A 20,606-nucleotide genomic window follows, 5' to 3' on the forward strand; every position below is an offset into this window, starting at 1 on the left:
ACTCTAATGTATTGAATAGGCCATTACACTTAATATACTGTACATTATTAGTGCAAATCAGTGGATAATGTTATATACTGTACAGGTTGGTGCAATTTTGTCCTACTAATAACTACATAACTATACATTAAGCATACATTTGTTATGTAATAATCTAGAATTAAGAGAGTAAATCAAATTATTATCCTATAATTTTGACATAATAAATCAATTTTGACTATCTCATAAATTTTACTTAGTAAGTCACCATTTTTAATATCTCATAACCTTGATTTAGTAAGTCAAAACGTGCCTTAGTACCTCACAATTTTGATTTTGTATCTCATGACCCCAGGGAAAGTAGTTGTTGCCTTGGCAATGGGGATCCCACTAAACAATAATTTTACTAACTCAAAACTTTGTTATATCTCACAATTTTGATTTACAGTCTCAATTCTTCTTAGTATTTCATACTTCTGACTTTACATTTCATAATTTTGTATTTATTATTTCATAATTATGATTTAGTGACTGGAAATATTGATATCTTGTGATTTTGACTTAATGTCTCATAATTTTCACTGACTCAACATTCTGATTTACTACTCCTTAATTATGATTTAGTAAGTTAACATTTTGACTTTCATAAATACAATGAGTATTTGTATTTTTATAATGCATAACATTTCATCAATTTCTTTTTTTCCAGGCAGAAATGGGCTTCCGTAAGGTAAAGATTCAACTCGGGGATGGATAACAAAGGTTTACACAGCTACAGCTAATTCAGTTAAGTAGACATTATCTCAGTCAGAGAATGTATTAAAAAAGGAGAAAGGGGGAGCCTATTTGGAGTAATGCAATAATAAATCCATGGTTCCCCGTTTCCTCATGCCAAGACCACAGACCCTTGTTTTGCAAAAAGCTTTGTCCCCGGAGCCCATCTGTAAAGATTTGTGTCTGGCTGTACTGTCAGTGGACAGGCGATAGCTGTGAAACTGGGGAGGACAAGTCTGTTTGGGTGTGAAGCCACTGAATAAATTAGAGACAACAGGAGGCTCAGTCATGGCTTATCTGAAGTCATTTCTCTGTCATGATTTCATACAAAAGTGACATGGAATTAAAAGCTGTGAGCAGGTTATTTTTCTGACCCATAATGACAGGTTTCCAGATTGGTATTTAATGTAAATACGTGGATATTTTAAATATGATTTATATTAAATTTGGGGCACTTGTTAGAGACAGATTAAAACAAAGAGTGGTAAATACTGAAGCAGCAGAAGCTGGGATCTTGACTTTTAGTCTCATGTATGGGTAATGCTCCAAGAAAGCAATTCTAGCATCTCTGTTAGATCCTCTCTGCTCATGCCCATGTCTATTAAACTCCAAACTGAGATAACCCTGAACACATCATCAGGGTTTATTCTTTCAGACTTAAAGCTCTTCCAGAGCCACAAGACATTATACAACTGGCCGAGTACTACTCTCCATTGCTGGTAAACTCATCACGTGTGAAATTGGTGGAATGCCCCTTTAAATTCAACAGAAAGCGCTTGACCCTGTTTTCAATCACAAAAATGTCAAAATGTATGCACTGTACAACAACAAAAAACAATTAAGACTTCAGTCCAGATTCAAAATACTCAAATTTTATTTTTACAGTAAAAAAAGTCAGCAACAGAAATATTTACATAAATCCAAAAAAAAAAGAAAAGTTGAAATAAAACTATGTCATGATTTTCCCACAGCTGGGCAGTGACAGCAAACGTCTTCAGTTTTCTCACAGGTTGACACCTGACAGTGGGCATCACATGAACTACGGTGTGTGTGTATTCTTCAGTGTTTAGGTACGGCCACATTACACTTCTGTCCTGCAAAGATTCACTCCATCTCCCATTTACTTCAAACCGAGCCTGTATGATCGATGATGCGTTTCCCGTTTTGGTGCGATCTCCAGCCGGCTGCAGCTAACTTGCAGGTCAGGTCTAATGTGATCGTACCTTTTGGTGTGTTAGTTTGGTTTTAAAGGGGCAGGGGGCAGACTCGCAGAGGCCTGCTCCAGAAAGGCCAGTGGTCCAGGAGGGGGAAGGTCTGAGGGTTTGCGGTGCTGCACACTCACATCCTCAAGCACTTGTTGCCAGTGGTGCAGTTTGGACAAGTGTTTCTGAACCAGCAATTCTTTCCTCTGTAGCTCGTTACGTAACTCTGACACATCCTGAAGTGAGAACAAAAAAAATTATGTGAGAAGAGAGAAATAAATAAGATGTGAACACTGACAGCATGTCACAAAGTCAGGTCTAAGAAACAAAGGCAATGCCAGTGAACCCTGGATACGACACAGATAATGGTTCTCAACAAGGAGTTTTTCGATCTCCAAGAATTTGTTTTGTGCTTACACTGATAATTTAGTGATCGTGAGTAGTTTTTATGAGAGCCGAAACCTACAAGTACATGATGAGTAAATGATGGAGTGAAAAGTAAGTGGATGGGAGGTGGAGAGGACCACTTAAAAACTGTCACAATAAACGAGAATGCAAGTCAGTATAGTAATTTACCTCTTTCACCACCTGCTCTGGTTTCTGCACAGATAACTGAAGCCTTTTCTGTAAGAAGAAGCACTCCGTCTGTCGAGCCACGTCCAGGAACTTTTGTATGCACTGGTCAACACCTGCAATCAACAAATAAATATACATCGATATACAGATTCCAGTATGAGGTAAACTAAAACTACCATAAACCAACAAAAAATAAATTCACTCACCAGTTCGAATCTCCTCCTGGTCAGTCCCATTAACATAGTCTTGGCTTACCAGGGATGCAAAACATGCCTGAAGAATAAATGCAGAGAGAACATCAGTAAATTAGCCTTTTTCTAAACAAGTGGTTCAAAATCCTGCTCCTTGGGGTTTGAGTGCAGGTGGTTTTGTAGCCCTCTAGTCCCTGACTGGATGAATAAGAATGACAATTATCCCCAAGGATAGGCTGTGTCAAATGTTGCTTTGCCATGAGAATCTGTTTCCCCTTGAATGATACCAGTTTTATAGCCTAAGTAATTCAGAAGAGAAACATACTCTAAGGGGCAGCAAGGTTCAGCTTTGTCATTATACAAAACAGGATTACACAATGAAATGTAGTTGTAGCCCCCTCCATGCTACACACACAGAAAATTTACCCACAGGTTGTCAAAAAATGTCCCTGACCCCTTATGCCACACAGTCTGGAGGTGTAATTAATCTGAGATACAAATGTTTTAATGACACCACCCCCGGTCTAAACATTAAACTACTTATTACTTTATTTGAAGATTCAAGATAGTAGACTACTAGGCTAAACGTAAGTTGACCGTTCGAACATTACACTCATACTGTATGTGACTGTTGAACAACATGTCATAAAACCATGGGCATTAATATGCTGCTGTAACAGTCTCTTATGTGAAGGTTTCTACAAGATTTTACAGGGATTTGCTCCCATTCAAGGACAGCAGTACAGCTGATTGACAGACTGTGCAGATTGTAACAACTATTTGATGTTTTAACTGTCTTATAGGGCGTTTTAACTAATACATTTTGAAACGTCACAGTAAAAAAAAAGTTCTTTTTTTCCTACTATGAAAGTCAAAATGTCTGCTGTGAAAATGGCCTATAGTTGTATTGCTTATTAATATTTATTCTATTAATATATGTATACAGAACTCCCTGGAAAGCAGTACTGATACTGAGTGGATTCTCCTGATGGAATAAAGTACCTATTCATAACTGTTGCAATAAAGATGGAGGCACACTATTGTCTATTTTCCTTTTGCAACTAAGGTTCCTAGTCCAAACCATGGAAAACAGCCCCAGAATAAAAGTAAACCAAAGTACACATGTGGCCATGGCCAAAGTGTATGATTCCTAAAGTGACTAATTAAGCTAGTGGGAAACGAAAGAGAGTTGTAGTCTGTTGCATCTTGAGTAAAGGAGACCAAAGATACAGCTATGCTATTGTTTGGGTTTAGGAAATCTTCACGTCTTTCACAAAGGAAGGAACGGTTAAATTAGTCATTTTCATGTCAGCTGTCAACAACTGGGTTTTTTGTGTTTGAAAAGGAGACTGGAGTAGAGCTGGAGCTATCGGGTTAAGGAGCCCGGGGTGTGAAGCTAATGAACTAGTCTGTCTTTAACTTATCATTAGCTAATTTACTTACTTTACTAATTTACAGACCAGATTTCCTCAGTAAAGACGTGGTGATATATCCTTCTGATGTGAGACTGCTGTATCTTAGCAACACCAGCGAATGAAACATTAAACCTCACCTAGCTAGCTAAGTTAGCACACACAGCTAACGGAAGCTTGCACATTAACCTCCTACCTCGAAGGAAGCCTCCAGTTCATCCACCAGCGTGTTGTTTCCCGGGGCCCTGGTAGCTGCACCGGGGAAGCCCGGCTGGCCCGGTCCAACGGGACCCCCGACGGGATGCGCACCAGGCGGCTGTTGACCGGAGAACATCCCACTCATGGACGATGCCATCTTGATCTGAGTGTTGTCTGTCCGGTCCGCACATGCGCACACAGAAGCATCCCTCTGTGTGCGCTTTCTTGGCCAGAAGTATGTGGACAACCCAGTTCACATATTTTTGTTGGTCTGGGGTTGTTTTACGAGGTTTGGCTGGTTTCAGTTAAAGGTAATCTTGATACTACCGCACACAGTAATATTTTAGATGGGTGGTCGGGATGATTAATGGAATAAGAAAGAAAACATACTGTATATTACACAAATTATGTTTACTTTTTTTCTGACATCTTTTTTTTTTCTCGTGAAATACTAGATACTTTCACCTCTTTAGGCTTCTACAAATCATTCATTTGAATTAATATAAGGAAAAAACACTCCTTGATTGAACTCACAACTCATGCAAGCAGACATTGCTTTGTTTTAAGGGGTCACAAGGTTGGGAACCACTGTTGTAGATAATAGTGTGCTTCCAACTTTGTGGCAACAGCTTGGGGTGTGCCCTTCCCTGTTTTCCAAATGACAATACCTCCTCGCATAATGAGAGGTCTATAAAGAAATGTTTTTCAGTTTGGTATGGAAGATCTTGACTGTCCTTTGGGATGAGCACTGGCTGTGAGCCAGGCCTTATCGCCCGACATCACCAATGCTCCTGTGGCTGAATGCAAGCAAATCCCTGCAGCCAGGTTCCAAAATCTGGTGCTAAGCCTTCTCAGACGAGTGGATGCTGTTACAGCAGCGCATTAATGCCCATGGTTTTGGAATGAGGTGTTCCAACAGTCACATAAGGGTATCCAAATACTTTTGGCCAAGCAGTATACATTCATGTTGTATTGACAACAGAGCCATAGAGATAACAAATGTGTCACACACATAATTCAAATCTTACAGAGTTTATTTATACAACATATAAATTATGTGAACTATGTATGAAATCACAACAGTGTGGGGAGACACTGAACCTGTATTACATTGTGGCCTGGGAAAAAATTATCAAAAACCTTTTACATTGATGCATTGGGTGTATGTAAACATCAAAACCTTCAGATTGGTTTTCAAAATACTGCTATGAATCACTGCCAACATTTTCAGAGCTGTGCATGGACTTCTAAACATTAAACCATTGGCTCTTTCTTTCTGCGTTGAGAGATCGCTGTTGAATCTTGCCAGAGAAGAAGCTCACAGTCAGAGAGTCGTGTGTCCGATGTGATATTGTGTCAATCTCTCAGTCACTGTGGGCCAATCTGGCAGCGAACTCCACCAGCGTACGCGTTGGTCTTCCAGACATGCCTTTTCTCAGGTAGGGAATTTCATCTTTGTTACTCATCACACCAGCGATGTCCAGATGGGCCCAATGAGGAGCTGTGACAAACTCTCTCAGGAATGCAGCTGCTGTGCATGCACCACCAGAACTACAAAGATAATCAACAAACACAACAGTCAGATTCACATAAATAAAGCCATCAGTATATTCAAATGTGGCTTAACTCATTCTCATCCAGCTAATTTGGTTCTTTAAAAGCAGTTTGAGGACTGCTTTGTTAAACCTGGATGAAGATATGATATGGATATACTATGAGTGAAAATCATAAACCTACTATTCAAATGAAACCATACCAAGATCTCTTAGAAAGCAGCTTTAATTGCTTCCCATGTTAATGTCAAATTAAATGCCATATGTTCAGGCTTCATTTGTCTTTTAACAATAAGAATCTTTTAGTTGAGTTTATGTCTTTTTGCTCACAGTATCTCAAACTCTGTTTTGTTCTTTTTTAGTGTACAAACTTTTGTTTTACAATTTATCATGTGTAAGTATAGGTAACTGTGCATTATGAACATTTAAATGTGATAATTACACCAACAGATCATAGTGATTTTACAATAACCAGCATGTTCTCATCTAAAATCATTTATCTCAACACTAGTTCATGTATGGCGCTCACCGTAAAACATCTGGATCCAGCTAACTGTCAATAAGCCTGTTACAGGTTTGTGTTTAAGGACTTGTTGCTCTGACAACACTTCCAGATGAATTTTACCTTTGAAGAACCAAAAAAAATCCAGACTCGTGTCAAATCATTCTAACTTGGTTATCTACGTACGGAGAGCGGGGCCCTGTACTACTCTGGTGTCTGAAGCAGGAGCTGCAGGCGCTCACTGAGTGTAGTGAGATACGTACCGGCTGTACTTGCCGATGTTGTTGAGGTCAGCCAGCTGGCTGTCAGTCACCTGTCTGGTGTAGTGCTGGAACAGAGGCATCCGCCACACTCTGTCACCTGTCACAACACTAGCCTACACACACACACACACACACACACATCATTAGTCAACACAGGAGCTGAGAGAGTGAGATGCTGTGAGTGTGTTTATTGAGCAGACACAGTACCTTGTGCAGCTGCTCCCAGAGCCAGTCAGAGTTTGTAAATACTCCAGTTGCTGCTGAGCCAAGAGCTACATCCATCGCACCTTGGAGACAGAATAAGCCACATTTTAATATTTACTGATTATATTTGCATATCTTTCATTTAATCATGCAACATTATCAGCCTGAGGTGATAATGTTTCACACCTGTGGTTCAGTTGGTCCATAACGACTCATCTTATATTTCTGGTCTGTTTTATGTTCACACTGACTTCTTACCAACAAACTAAGGGCTGTGAACATGAACTCATATGGACAGGCAACTCATTCAATGAACAGTTTTGGTGACTGTCATCCTGCATCATCAGTGCTACACGGACCGACGTGGGGAAATCAAATTCCACTGAGTGACAACAAATCATGCAGCACTTTCCTGCATCTTAAGTGTTAATTTATCTTCTCTGGTGTCACAAAGAGCTCACGCAGAAAAACCTGATTATCACTGATACTTTCAGACTACAACCGGACTTCATATGTCATGAATAATAACTGATAGGTTGAAACAGGACATAAAAGAGGCATCTTGTACAGTAATTACAGGGTTTGTAGATACTGTGGGAATGCTACAGTTCCCATGACTTTTTAATGAGAAACTGCCAAATTACACAGAGACACAACCACAACACACCTCTTTTTAGGATTATTTTGGGGGCGTTGTTGCCTTTATAGTGAATGTACTGTAAAGACAGGGAATAAGGGGAGAGAGAGAGAGGGGTATGATGTGCATCAAAGGTGCCCAGAGAGATTTGAACCGGGGATGTTGTTATACTATATACATATAAACCGCTGGCCCATTGAACGGCCCCAACACACCTCTGTTTAAACTCATTTTTACTGAATCAGGGAAAACTCCCGCACTCACATCCTAACATATACACGTGTTTCCATGGTTAGTTACCAAATGATTTTGCATAATTATATAGATCGCTTATACAGATCACTTCCTTGACAGTTTCTTCCTTGAGACCCAGCTTTTCAGGCGGTCTCAGTCCGATTGTTTGGTCCGCAACAACTGACAGCTTTCACCCCAAACCGAATGAGCAAAGGCACCAGAGTTTGTTTGAATCGTACCAAAGTCGAGTTGAAGTCTCATGACGTGATGTGAATGTGTAAATAAATGAATTGAAAAATCCCACCTGTTAGCGTAGCGACATTGACAATGGCTCTGGGGTTGAAGGTGTGTCCATAACACAGTGCGTCAGCAAGAACCAGTCTGCCCTCTGCATCTGTATTATCAACCTGTACACAACAACAACAATACCTGCTTATAAGTACACACATTATAAGTGCACAAACGTATCTCTCACACACACACACACGTGTAACTGTTTGAAACGTTAACATTTCATCACTGGTCCACCCACCTGGATTGTTTTTCCATTTTTGGCTGTGACAACATCACCTGGTTTAGTAGCTTTTCCACTGGGCATGTTCTCACACAGGGGAGCCAGACCTGATTTATTGTAACAAGTGGAAACAGACCTAAGAGATTTGTTTTCACTTAAACATTACAATAGGTTTGTGTATTTATCAAAAAGTGTACATGCACAGTGTTTCAAAGATATAAAAACATTTTTAAAAAGTCCACTGGGGGTGTTTTGGATCCTTGATGTTTATAAAGACACTTTAATTTGTAAACTATAATAGAAAAATGATGTTGGAGGATACATTTTGTCAAAAAGCTCACCAATAATGTTGACTGGCAGTTTCAGAGCTGCTGCTGTGACAACAGATGCACACACGGTGGCAGCTCCCCCCATATCAGCTCTCATTGCATCCATAGAAGTAGACGGCTTCAGAGAAATACCACCACTACCGGCAGAGAGATGGGACAAAACGACCTTAATGTGAGCATTGTAACGTTTTTATAAGATGAGATGTGTTCAGCGGTTGATGTGATCCAGATAGCTTACTGACAGTGAGCTGGAGTGTGTATTATTACTGTTTACCTGTCAAAGGTGATGCCCTTGCCCACTAAGAGCAGCGGGGCCTGCTTGCTGTCAGGAGAACCGTTGTAATGTAGCTCTAGGAAGACAGGGGGCTCCTCTGAACCTTTAGAAACACTGAGAAACGCTCCCATCTGCTGCTCCTCTATCCAAGCCTGAGATCTACATAAACACACAAATTATTAGACAAAAACTCTTTTCATTCATCTGCTCTTTAGAGTGCAGAAAGGATCAATAATCAGACTAGACCCAGAGAGAATATTTCGATTTAGCTGTTAACTAGAGTTGTTTATATGATGACTTTTATTCTCTCGTCTACAGGCTACAGAGCCGATTGAAGAGACACCCTTCACATCACAATGTTAGTTTCCACAAGTATTCAACCTCACACCTTTCAGTCATGTTGCTGCAATCATGGGTCGTCCTTGTGGATAACTTTTCTGAATGTTTTGAGTCATTTTCCTGGGTATAAAGTATATGAGAGTAGATTCAGAAGTGCTTCCAGATCGGATTGGGGCCGCAACGAACCATTATTTTCATTACAGATTAATGTGCTGATTATTTTCTTTATTAAATCGATCAATCAATCTGTCTCTATAATGCAAAAAAAATAGTAAATAAATGCCCATCACAGTCTCCTAGAGCCCAAGGTAACTTCTTTTATCTGACTAAACATCCACAACCCAAAGTTTACTGCAATATAAAACACAGAAAAGCAGCAAATCCCCACAACTGAGAAGCTGGAACTAGGGGATGTTTGGCTTTTTAGTTTGAAAAATTACTTAAACAATGAATCGATTATCAACATTTATGCTAATTTTCTGTCCATTGACTAATCGATTATTTTACTAATGGTTTTACCTCTAGATTGACAGATTTCAGCCCTATAAAAGCTCAAAGCTTTCAAGGACCAGAAAGTAGATGCAAAAATGTTTTAAGACTATATTAAGGAGCAGATATTTAAACCAACATTTAAAAACATACCAAAATTATCCTATACCAGCTTAATATTTATCTTCCCACCAACTAAACACAGAGCAGCCCAACATCTGGGAACACTATAAGAAGCAGTTGGATTCATTTGTCCCACAATGCTGTGAAAACTCGTCAAGGCACACGTCTAAAATTCCCTTCAATAATGCGACAAATTAAAATACTGTATTTCACACGTTTGTTGAACTTACTTCAAACAGGTAAATATATAATAGATCAATTAGAAAAGGTTGCACAGTAAACGTAGTCAGTGATTAATGAAGCTCAAACCTCTTGTTTATTGTGACTCGTTCAGCATGTGGCGCTAGTTTCTCTTCGATGGTGTTGGCAAAAGCAGTAGGAGTGATGTGATTGGCTGGAGCTTCCATGAGTAGCCTTGCCAGGTTTTGGCCTTCTGCATACACGACTCCTTTCTCCCAACCGACCGAGTCGGCACTAAGAACAAATACACACAGAGATAGAGTTTATAAACATTAGCATTGTTGAGGGTCCGGCTAATGGGATACAGCCGAGCCTCACCCTTTGATATCCCCCCACGGAACAATTTGATACACAATTGAAACAGTAAATAACATGACAACAGACACACAAGAATGAGAATTAGAAAAGAAAAAAGCTTTGACCAGTGTCTTGTTTGTATCTTGTGTTTTTACCATATATAGGAGATAGCTTGAGTGCTCCACCTGTATAAAAAGGAGACAGAAGGGCGTAGCGCTCTCTTTTTCGTCCGTGGACTTGACTCTTTTTATATTTGATTTTCTTTATTCTTGATTGACTATTCTGTTGAGAGGTAGAGAGTTTTTGTTACCAGTTAATAAAGCATTTTTAGCAGCCATTTGCTTTTTGCATAGAGGATTTTGATAATCCATATCAGATTTGTTCAGCTTTAAATAAAAACATATCGTATTCTCTACAATCGAAATACAGTTCCTATTGGACTCTTCTCTGAACGCCGACTGCGACAGCTTCACATCTAAAAAGGTATGGTTCTCCTTGGGATAGGTGGACAATTTTAGTAATTATTTGATGCTCAACTATTGGTGTTGAACAGCTAAATGCTCAAATTGAACCCTCTCAGTTCCAATACCTGATGCATGATTGAGCAGTTATAAGTCAACTATATGATTTGTTGTTAATAGTATTGAATAATATTAGGATTGTTGCTAATATTATTGAATAATCATTGGTTTGTTGTTAAAAGTATTGAGTTATATTTGATGCCTTGCTAAAAATACTGGCTTGAATTTGATTAGTTCCAGGAGGCATTGAATTGTATTTGATCAGCTATTGATTAGACTTTGACTGGTTGCTAGAGGTGTTGATGTGTAGTTGATTTGTTGCTAGTATGTGAACTGAGGATTTGTTTTGAATTGAATTGGAGTTTTTGTTAAAGTGATGGGGTTATAGGAGGCTTGATACCGCTTCGTTAAACCGGGCGAGGCTCCTAAACCCAGTCTCGAGTCTCCCTCAGACTATCTGAGGTACCACCAGATTCTCCAACAAACTGCAGCACATACACTCGGTTGCTATCTGGCCCGTCATTTACTAAGAAGACATTTTGGGCCTGAAAGAAGTGATACAACCAAGCTGGTTATCGCCAGTTAACGTAGGTCTCTTAAACAGGCTCTAACATAATGTTTAACTGCGTGGGTAGATTGCAGAGACCCGTTCTGATACCTAGGTCATAGGGCATCAGTCAGCTGTCTTCAGGTAATATATCCTTGCTTGGAGGGGACATCGGCTAGGAACCACAACAGCATGATGCTGCATACATCTGTATTCACCCAAGAGTCAAATACCTGTAACATTCAGTTTGCCCCAGCATGGTGCTACAGCTACCTTCCATGAAGCCGTGTGGTCACTTTGGTCTTCTTCTTGGATTTGAGTTGGTCATACTGAAACAAACCCAGAGCGGCGCCTTCTGCTGCTGACTGGGCGTCACCGCAGCCGTCCACCTCCACGTGGTTCACCTCCAGGTCCTGAAGTAACCGGCATCCAGCTGAACACACACAACAACAAATACACGATGTCAGCCAGGTACAAACTCCAGCAAATACTACATATAGGCAGCACCAAGACGAGCAGCGCCATGTGTCTTACCTGACATTGCCTGTCTGATGCTCTCCTTGCTGGTGTCCCAGCTCTCGGCCCCACAGACACCTGCATTGTTCTTACCCAGCCCGACTACTGCCACACACGGGAAGTCCTGAAGAAGACACAGGGAACATTTAATCACTGCGATGTTGTCAAGAGACAGGGATTTCTTAATATAATGTCACACCTTCTTACCTTGTGGATTCCATAAAATATTCTGCTTTTGCCTTTCTTGAGAGCTGGTCCAGAGCTGGAAAGTACAAAACAAACCCAGTGTTTTAACCAACTATGCAACAAGTTAGGCTACGTTAGTGATATTCATTAGGAATGCCCCAGTACTGGATGTTAATTCACAGTTGATACCAATATTAGAGATGCACCAATCACATTTTTTCCTGAGACAAACTAAATTATCTCAGGGTATTGGCCAATACCAAGTAATTTTTCTTTCTCTTTTCTTTTTCAATTTATCAGTGAGGTATAATCTGTAGATGTGGGTGGAACGTCTTTGCAGGCCTGTGCAAATTTTAGTCAAGTATTGTTCTGTAGGGTTTATAAAAGTACGTTATTACAATTTTATAATGGCAGCAATTAATGTGCATCTCCACATCTTCCAATCAGTTTAATCAGAGCAGTATCAATTCAGATATGATCCAGGGTAGTTCAACAGTGCACCACTAATGATTACTCAGTATATTGCCAATAGTACTGGTATGTGACAGTTGTATTAAGAAAAGAAGAGAGGGAGGAAAAACCCACAAACATCCCAGTTCCACAATAAGCCACATATACTTGGGTTAGGTGATATAACCATATATACAGTGATGATAGAGGTTTATTAACTGGTAGCACAGGCTGTATACAAGGTCCATGACTGGAATATGTTCTGCTTTTCCATTTCTAGATACTGTCATCAGTGAGCAGGACTGCCTTGCAGCAAATTTGGATTCACAGGATATCTGTCAATGTGAAGGAGTATCTTGATTTGTCAGGTTTTTTTAGGGAAAAACATTCATTCACCTCTGGTTATTTTATCTATGTCAATATACACTTAGTTTATTAGCTAAAATGAATGCCGTCTAATACAAACAGCCCTGCATCATGAAGTGTATAATATTCCGTTTTTGTTTTGTTTAAACTTTCCAAAAGAAAAACGTTGGAAAATTTAAATACCCACAGTTCCAAGAAAACTGAGGAAACTTCATTTGCTAATGAGGACCATGTGATGTGGTCAAAGGCTCCAGAAAATGTGAATCAGTGGACCTTCAGAGGAGATTATTTAATCAACTGCTGCCTCAAGCTTAATGTTTCAGAGAGGTGTTAAGTTTGAATTGTGGAGGCGGTAGTTTGTAATGTTTTTGGATTGTGTTGAGTTAAACTGTCTGACAGGTGTTTCTAATATCTAACGAGGGTCAACTAAATAATCAACACCTCTCTAAAACAGTTTGAACAAAAACTGAACATTATAACCTTCATGAAGGTTGGATTCATAGCAGGACTGTTGTATTAGACTGCACTAGTTTATGCTAGGAGTACCTAATAAACTGACAACTGGGTGTATATTGTTATCATCACATTATAATACATAAACTGACAGTTCACAGGTACAGACTCACATTTTCAGCAGTTCGGTGAGTTTCCCAGACAGAGTTTGGTCAAAACCTGCGGCTGCTTCTGTCAGTTGAAGGCTGCCCTCCTCTCCCTCCTTCTCAAACACTCCCAGCACCAGACCCTGCAGACACACATCAACACAGTTAAGGGTTAACAACACACACACACACACACACACACACACACACACACACACACACACACACACACAAACAAAGACAAAAACATCCACAAACTTATGACGCTCCTGTGAACAAACACACACAGAGAACTGGATGGATTACAATCTCTGAAATAGTGTGAAATGCTGATGAGTCCTGTGTGAGCCACTGATGTAACTGTCAGCTTTTTGACAGGCTAACGCTAGCTACTTACTTTTCTCTCGTTCAGGTGAGTCTGTGACGCAGAAAACGACCTGCAGTGGTTTGTCCGCACCGCCGTCTGCGCGGCTCTCCTCAGAAGAAGCATTGTCATCTGTTCTGCATGTACAAACCCGAAACAAACTCAGAGACTTAGAGGTCGCATACATGTGCAAAAGGAATCAGTTCGACTTGACACGTCGCGTTTTTCACACGTCACCAACAAGCGACCAAGACGGAGCCTTGTCGCCACCTGGCGGCAGCAGTGGGAAGCTGCAGGAGGCTTTGACTCCGCAGCAGGTAAAACCTCAAACTAATGTGACAAACAGTGACATAAGCAACAGTTAACCAGGGTGGAGAGTAACTAAGTACATTTACTCAAGTACTGCACTTAAGTACCTTTTTGAGGTACTTGTACTTTACTTGTATTTCCATTTTCTGTTACTTTATACTTCTACTCCACTACATTTGTCTGACAACTTTAGTTACTTCAAATTAATAATTCAAAAATATAATAAACAAATAAATTATGATGTATTATTATAGGTTAAGATAAAATTGTATTGATCCTCAGAGGTAAATTCACAAGCTACCCAGCAGTATATAAAGTAATTAAAATTAGCTCCACTTTTACCAGCTGCAACATTAAAGTGATGTACATGTTAATGCATCAATAATTAAAATACAATAATATAATATACATTATTCTGAAATGGGCCATTCTGCATTTTACTTTTGGTACTTTAAGTATATTTTGATGCTAATACTTTTGTACTTTTACTCAAGTAAAATTTTGAATGCAGGGCTTTTACTTGTAACAGAGTATTTCTACACTGTGGTATTGGTACTTTTACTTAGGTAAAAAAGATCTGAGTACTTCTTCCCCCACTGCAGTTAACAATATCAGAGAGTGTACATTCCCACAATAACAATCATTAATTTTCTCTGGAACAGCACATTTTATACAAGTCAGAGCCCACAGAAAGTTTGAAAAAAGAAAATCAGCGTATGTGATGCATGTCTTCTGTCAAATTCAGTTCAAAAGCAGAACCACAATCGACTCTCTATTCACATATCCATACTGTACAGGTCACATCATTTAAATATAATACTTACAATTAATCTGCACACTGTTTAGCAAGACAATGATCATCATAAATGTATATGATGAGGAAATCCTCACTGGGTCGAGACCTGATATTTATTTAAGTTCAGGACAGAGAATTATATTATTGTAGAGAGCAAAGAAAGCCGTAAAGACAAAGCGTCAGTACCAATGGAGACTACAAAAATAAAACACACACAAAAAGAAGAAACACTTACTCCAACTAATTGTTTAATTGATGTCTTCTGTAAATATTGTTTGTAAGTTTGTTAGTTTCCCTCTCTGACAGGAGGCATCTTAAACAAAAACAATGACAAGAGGGAAAAGCTTTCACGTCCTTCTGAAGTCATGCGGCCAACTCAGCACGAGATTATAACCAATCTAACACGTCATGAAAGTCCTTTAATGATGGCCAAAGTGACTTTTTTCAACACGTACAAAATAGTTCTTATTTTGACCTTAGTAACAGCTTTTAATGACCATAGGATAATTATTTAGTCTCTTTCTGTTTATGGAAGATCATATAATAAATCATTGTTCGTGCATAGTTGCACACTTTCCATCAGGGATCAAAGATAATTACTGTGTAAAAAAAAAACTGACTTCATAAAGAGACTTGATTTACACCCTCAACCAAAGACTGAAAAACAGATCCGTTATTGACGTTCTGTACATATAACGAAAAGAACAATGATGTATTTACATATTGCAGCTATAGACAGAATATATACAACACATGATGTGCAGAATGCAACGGACAAGTTTGGGATGCAGGCCTCTTTGCGCTCATAAAAAGCCTGAAGAGCTGCTGTTTGTGTCTCAACCTTTTCTGCGACCCTTCTGTTTTCAAAGTCAGCGTCTAAAGCTGCAAGTGAGTGACTTGAGTATGAGTCGGATCTGGTGATTTTACGTCGTCTGCAGTGTAGTAGATTGGGAGTCTGATTCGTCCACAGTCTGTCTCTGTTCGAACAGCGGAACCATCACTGCTTTGTGTTAAAGAGTCCAGGTCCAATCAGTGCTTGGTGGCACCTGGAGGTTTCTTGTCGTCTTCTCTGATGCACAGTCTTCACTCCAAACATTTTTGTACTTTATTTACGTAATATTGTCGTTCTGTTTCTCCATTTTGCAAGTTTACCAGTGCTTCTTTTGTCTACTCTGTTCACTGTTCAACATCTACTGCATGTCTGTCTGTCCTGATAGAGGGATCCCTCGTCTGTGGTTCTTCCTGAGATTTGTTCCTTCTTTCCAGTTGAAGTTATTGTCCCTCATCTGAATGGAGGGGCGAAGGATAGAGGGCAAATTTGTGATTTTGAGCTATAGAAAAAATACATTTGACTTGAATGATCAATGGGCCGTCATTTACTCAGAGACTGTAAAAATAAAAACTATAACAGTGTTTCTATAAATCTACACCGGTCAAAGCTAATTTAATACTTTTAAATGACGAAGGCTGAATTACCAAGTAACTGCCCTGGGGCCCCAGAATTGCAGGGGGCCACAAAAGCTTGAGGTTTAATATAGTTTGTGCTAATTTCATTGAACATTTGTTTGGGAGAATACACCACTTTCTTAATTAGCTAATCTCGAGGTCCAAGTAAATTGAGGCTGTAATGAGCCTAAAAGTCACGTAAAGGAAAGGGACACTGGCACAGTGTTGGTTTCACTCTGCTGTCAGTCATTGTGGTTTTCTCTAGTCAACCGTCAGTGATGTAAATGCTGACAACAGCGCTCCCTGGTTGGTCGTTCAGTAGAGCAGGTCTAGAGAGGAAATGGTGGGTTCTTCGGGTTTCTTGATCTCCGGTTTGGGCAGTTTGATCCGGCTCATGGCAACCACTCCACAGACAGCGAAGTGAGTGGCAACACTGCCAACACCCAGCCAGAAAGACAAGTCCAGGCTGTCATCCAGGACAACCAGCACAAAGAGGTCCTCCCGATAATTAGCCACCCGCTCGGTCAGACTGTGGTGCCTCACGGCTGCCAGGAAACACAGCATGCCCAGGGCGCCGAAAAGAGCTGGAAACAGAGGGGGAGAAAGACAGAGGTAACGTAACGCTAAAGCACGAGGAAGGGAAATAAAGAAAAAACACAAGTAAAAAAGGTGAAGAGACAGAAAGAGGAGTTAACTGGGTGAGTTACAAAGTGGGCAGAAGCACAAATGGAAGAAATGTGAAGCAAGCAAGGAATAAAAGCGACATTTGAGGGAGATTTTAAGGGAAAGAGTAAAGACAAAGGTTGCCTCACATACCAGCAATAAAGTTCCACAGGTAGAGTCCTTTGTGCCCTTTGATGCTCTGGTAGGGAACCTTGCGTGCGTTGTAAATGCAGAAAGACAGACTGACCAACGCAAAGCCCACAGCCACCAGCAGGAAGAGGATCACCATCATGTGAAGGCCACCGTTCAACGTCCGCACAAGCTTTGGGAAAACTGGAGCAGCAGACAGAAACAAGTAAAAAACAGATAAAAACACACATTATCAGGCTTGTGAGCAGCCACATCCAAGCTGTGCGTGTGTGTGTGTGTGTGTGTGTGTGTGTGTGCGCGCTAAGCAAGAAAGAGAGCATATGCATAAAAGAGAGGGAGTGTGAAATGTGAAGGTTGTGGATGTGAAAATGTGTACAGGTGAGCATAATGTGTGGATGCAGTGTTTGCCTATTACACAGGGAGCTGGAGTCAAACACCACCTGCACGATAACGTCCTCAGACTCATGAGATGTAGAATTTGAGCATAAAGGATGAGTACGTTGCATACTTGCCTGAAAATGTTGATATATGTCGATAACAGGATTGCATATGGAAGAGGTTATTGTTAACAGCTAAGGTTTTAATTTGATGACGTACGTTTGTACTGTGATATACTATATATATATATATATATATATATATATATATATATATGTATATATATATGTCAGTAAACTAACTAACTGTCTGTACTATATGTTTGCAGCACATGTAATGGTAGTCAGTGGTGGAAGAAGTACTAAAAGTCCTGCATTCAAAATTTTACTTGAGTAAAAGTACAAAAGTATTTGGTACCTTTTACCAAAAGTAAAAGTATTCATTATGCACGTTATTACTTTAATGTTGCAGCTGGTAAAGGTGGAGCTAATGTGATACTGCTGGGTAGTTTAATCTATAATAATACATCAAAATGTTGATTATATTTTGCATTAATAATCTGAATGTGCAAAGTAACTAATAAGTAAAGCTGTAGAATAAATGTAGTGCAGTAAAAAGTACAACATTTCCCTCTGAAATGTAGTGGAGTACAAATATAAAGCAGCATAAAATGGAAATACTCGACTGCCTCCAAATTGTACTTATGTACAGTATTTGAGTAAATGGTACTTTCCACCACTGCTGGTAGTAGTAATGTGTCTAATATGTTTCTTATTCTTTGAATATAAAAAAGAGAGCATGTGGCAATCCTCACACCTTAGTTTAAGTGCTTTTTAATGTTTATATGGAGTTTATTCAAACAAAAATTACCAGAAAAGTATGTAAAGGCTATAAAAAATGTATAGTAATTATTATGAACAGAAAAGATCCAACAAACTCATGACAACTGATTTCTATTCTAAGCAGCAGGTGTGTATTTGTGCTAGGTAGCCCCTTAATATACAGTTTATCCTTAAGTAATAGTATATCATATACAGTATATTATAAGCTATATAAATCATTTAAATACTCAACCCAAGACTGTGTTTTCATGGCTGCTCCATTTAATCAAATAGACATATTCTAGATGTCTTATGCATCACTTTGTACACATTTTCCCAAAATTCAGCCTGATATATTTGGAAACTTTGTGATCTCCAAACTTGTTTTGCTCTTAAAAGATGTACTCGTGATGACGTGAGCTGATTCATCAGAGTGTGTAAGTTTGCTTTAATGATTTCTAGAGGTGATGATAGTAAGTCGAGCTATCTCCACATGGATGTTAGGATGTTATATGTGCCATTTCATTTCACGTGGACCTCAGGAAGAGCAGCTATTCCTGTTGACGGAGTAGGTAATGGGGATCTAAATACAACATGTTTTACTGTATAAGCTCATGGTTATATTAGACTACATATCTGATCTGTATTTTTCATATTACAAGAAATACATATGTTTATTTCATGATGATTTATTTATTTATTTAATGCGGAACACTTTGGTTAGACTACCTATAGTCTTAACAAGAATGAACTTTACAGGCTGTGTTTAATCTTACTGTATATTTTGGAGCGCCTCTTGCCGAGCCCGCACTTCTTGGCCTTTCCTCCCCGGAACAAACCGTAGTAAATGTCCCCGATGAACTGGTCCAGCTCCGGGTGGGACGCGTTCACTATCTCCGCCCCGGTTTTGCACAGGATCCGTCCGGTGACCCACCGCTCTGTGGACAGGGCCACGACCAGGAGGACCACCGAGCCGACACAGAGCACCGAGGCCACCGAGAACGTGATCCGTTTCCACAGCGAAGGCATCTTACGAGCCCATGGCGCCCCGAGGAAGGTAACACGACGCCGGGCAGCGACCGCGAAGCACACTCGGCGATCACCATGAGTTTATTCTATAGTTTGGAAAAATGAATCATAATCGAGAGGATAGGGAAAGTTATTTCTCTTGTTAAAATGTTGCATGTGTGCGTCACAGAGGAAGGGAAACCGAATCTAAAGAGATCTCTTACCGGGGAGAAACTCTATCCCTGCTCCCTCCCTCCCTCCCTCCCTCACCCTCACACACTCCTCTTCATCCAGGGGGTGAATTAACCTTTGCAACTTGGCCTTTTGAGCTCGAAATGTACCATCACTGGTGACCTTATAGAGGCGGCTGCAGCTATAAAATCATGTGAGCAGAGTTAATGGTGTCAGAATGACAGATGTGGTCCATTGTAACACACTGAAGGTCGGGCTGGAGAGATTGGACAGTCCTGCATCTCTCATCTTGTTTCTTGCATGCTCCACTTATTCATTAAGGTCTGTCTTTTGCATATTAGTGGTTTAAAGTAACTAAGCACATTTACTCAGGACACAACCTATTTCTATTTTATGCTGTAGTGTATCGTATCATTGACTGTATATAAAGTATACTATATTTTGGTACCTTTATAGTGTTATTGTCATGTTATAATGTATATTTTAGTAGTTTTATATTGTTAGTATTCATATATCTGAATGACGTATAGTAGGCTACCTGATTGCAGATGCAAATGCAACTTGTCACTGAATTTTTTATCTTGAATCCTGTGAAAATGCGTTTCATCTCCATCAACTGAATCTAGCTTTAAGCCGAAACTGATATTGTACTTTCATGGTACATACTAAATAACTACTAAATTAATTTGTTTTCAATAAAATTATGCTTTATAATATTCCAGTAAAGAAATATAGTACACAGTGACCAGAGCGGGGTGAAACAAAGTGGTTAATAGGGGCCCAGACTCTCATTTTGGCCCCAGGGCCTCCAAGCAGGTTAATCCAGCTGTGCACTATGGGGGCCATGCAGGGCAAAAATGATGGTGAACCCCTCTTGAAACCCATTTCTTTCAGCATCTGCCCATTGTGTACAGTGTGCCTTGGTGCAAACACAGTGTTCAGTTCAGTTCAGTGCTCATGGCAG

The 20,606-nt window shown here is 39.7% G+C and overlaps 3 protein-coding genes and 1 long non-coding RNA gene across 4 annotated transcripts; 1 reads left to right on the forward strand and 3 right to left on the reverse strand.

The window, feature by feature from the left end:
• Positions 1-1,603: 1,603 nt before the first annotated feature.
• med28 (mediator complex subunit 28) lies at positions 1,604-4,528 on the reverse strand. Its single transcript, XM_044191489.1, has 4 exons — positions 4,331-4,528; positions 2,738-2,804; positions 2,532-2,644; positions 1,604-2,191 (listed from the first exon to the last, which is right to left on the reverse strand). The coding sequence occupies exons 1-4, from the start codon at positions 4,487-4,489 to the stop codon at positions 1,988-1,990; spliced, it is 543 nt and encodes a 180-aa protein (XP_044047424.1). The 5' UTR covers positions 4,490-4,528; the 3' UTR covers positions 1,604-1,987.
• Positions 2,561-3,760, forward strand: LOC122874016. The gene is made up of 2 exons (XR_006377555.1): positions 2,561-2,692; positions 3,669-3,760. It is a non-coding gene; the product is annotated as an uncharacterized LOC122874016 (long non-coding RNA).
• An 820-nt stretch (positions 4,529-5,348) lies between the features above and the next one.
• lap3 (leucine aminopeptidase 3) lies at positions 5,349-14,140 on the reverse strand. Its single transcript, XM_044191486.1, has 13 exons — positions 13,913-14,140; positions 13,543-13,658; positions 12,122-12,176; positions 11,933-12,038; positions 11,672-11,831; positions 10,103-10,267; positions 8,843-9,001; positions 8,581-8,705; positions 8,258-8,346; positions 8,030-8,132; positions 6,858-6,937; positions 6,651-6,763; positions 5,349-5,883 (listed from the first exon to the last, which is right to left on the reverse strand). Exons 1-13 carry the CDS (start codon positions 14,009-14,011, stop codon positions 5,697-5,699), a joined length of 1,557 nt encoding a protein of 518 aa, XP_044047421.1. The 5' UTR covers positions 14,012-14,140; the 3' UTR covers positions 5,349-5,696.
• Positions 14,141-15,219: 1,079 nt separating this feature from the next.
• Positions 15,220-20,030, reverse strand: clrn2 (clarin 2). The gene is made up of 3 exons (XM_044189760.1): positions 19,219-20,030; positions 17,247-17,426; positions 15,220-17,014 (listed from the first exon to the last, which is right to left on the reverse strand). Exons 1-3 carry the CDS (start codon positions 19,469-19,471, stop codon positions 16,746-16,748), a joined length of 702 nt encoding a protein of 233 aa, XP_044045695.1. The 5' UTR covers positions 19,472-20,030; the 3' UTR covers positions 15,220-16,745.
• Positions 20,031-20,606: the final 576 nt, after the last annotated feature.

Source organism: Siniperca chuatsi, linkage group LG3, assembly GCF_020085105.1.
Source record: "Siniperca chuatsi isolate FFG_IHB_CAS linkage group LG3, ASM2008510v1, whole genome shotgun sequence".
Taxonomy (NCBI): Eukaryota; Metazoa; Chordata; class Actinopteri; order Centrarchiformes; family Sinipercidae; genus Siniperca; species Siniperca chuatsi.

What these genes read in the sequence shown, in the direction of transcription:
- med28 (XM_044191489.1), bottom strand. Translation starts at nt 4,489, where the DNA reads ATGGCATCGTCCATGAGTGGGATGTTCTCCGGTCAACAGCCGCCTGGT. An exon ending in CCAGGAGGAGATTCGAACTG is followed by an intron (nt 2,645 to 2,737) that starts GTGAGTGAATTT and finishes TGTTGATTGCAG; the next exon opens with GTGTTGACCAGTGCATACAA. An exon ending in CAGAGCAGGTGGTGAAAGAG is followed by an intron (nt 2,192 to 2,531) that starts GTAAATTACTAT and finishes TTCTCACTTCAG; the next exon opens with GATGTGTCAGAGTTACGTAA.
- lap3 (XM_044191486.1), bottom strand. Translation starts at nt 14,011, where the DNA reads ATGACAATGCTTCTTCTGAGGAGAGCCGCGCAGACGGCGGTGCGGACA. An exon ending in CAATGTCGCTACGCTAACAG is followed by an intron (nt 6,938 to 8,029) that starts GTGGGATTTTTC and finishes TCTGTCTCCAAG; the next exon opens with GTGCGATGGATGTAGCTCTT. An exon ending in TCTGGGAGCAGCTGCACAAG is followed by an intron (nt 6,764 to 6,857) that starts GTACTGTGTCTG and finishes GTGTGTGTGTAG; the next exon opens with GCTAGTGTTGTGACAGGTGA.
- clrn2 (XM_044189760.1), bottom strand. Translation starts at nt 19,471, where the DNA reads ATGCCTTCGCTGTGGAAACGGATCACGTTCTCGGTGGCCTCGGTGCTC. An exon ending in GAGGCGCTCCAAAATATACA is followed by an intron (nt 17,427 to 19,218) that starts GTAAGATTAAAC and finishes CTGCTGCTCCAG; the next exon opens with TTTTCCCAAAGCTTGTGCGG. An exon ending in CCTGTGGAACTTTATTGCTG is followed by an intron (nt 17,015 to 17,246) that starts GTATGTGAGGCA and finishes CTCTGTTTCCAG; the next exon opens with CTCTTTTCGGCGCCCTGGGC.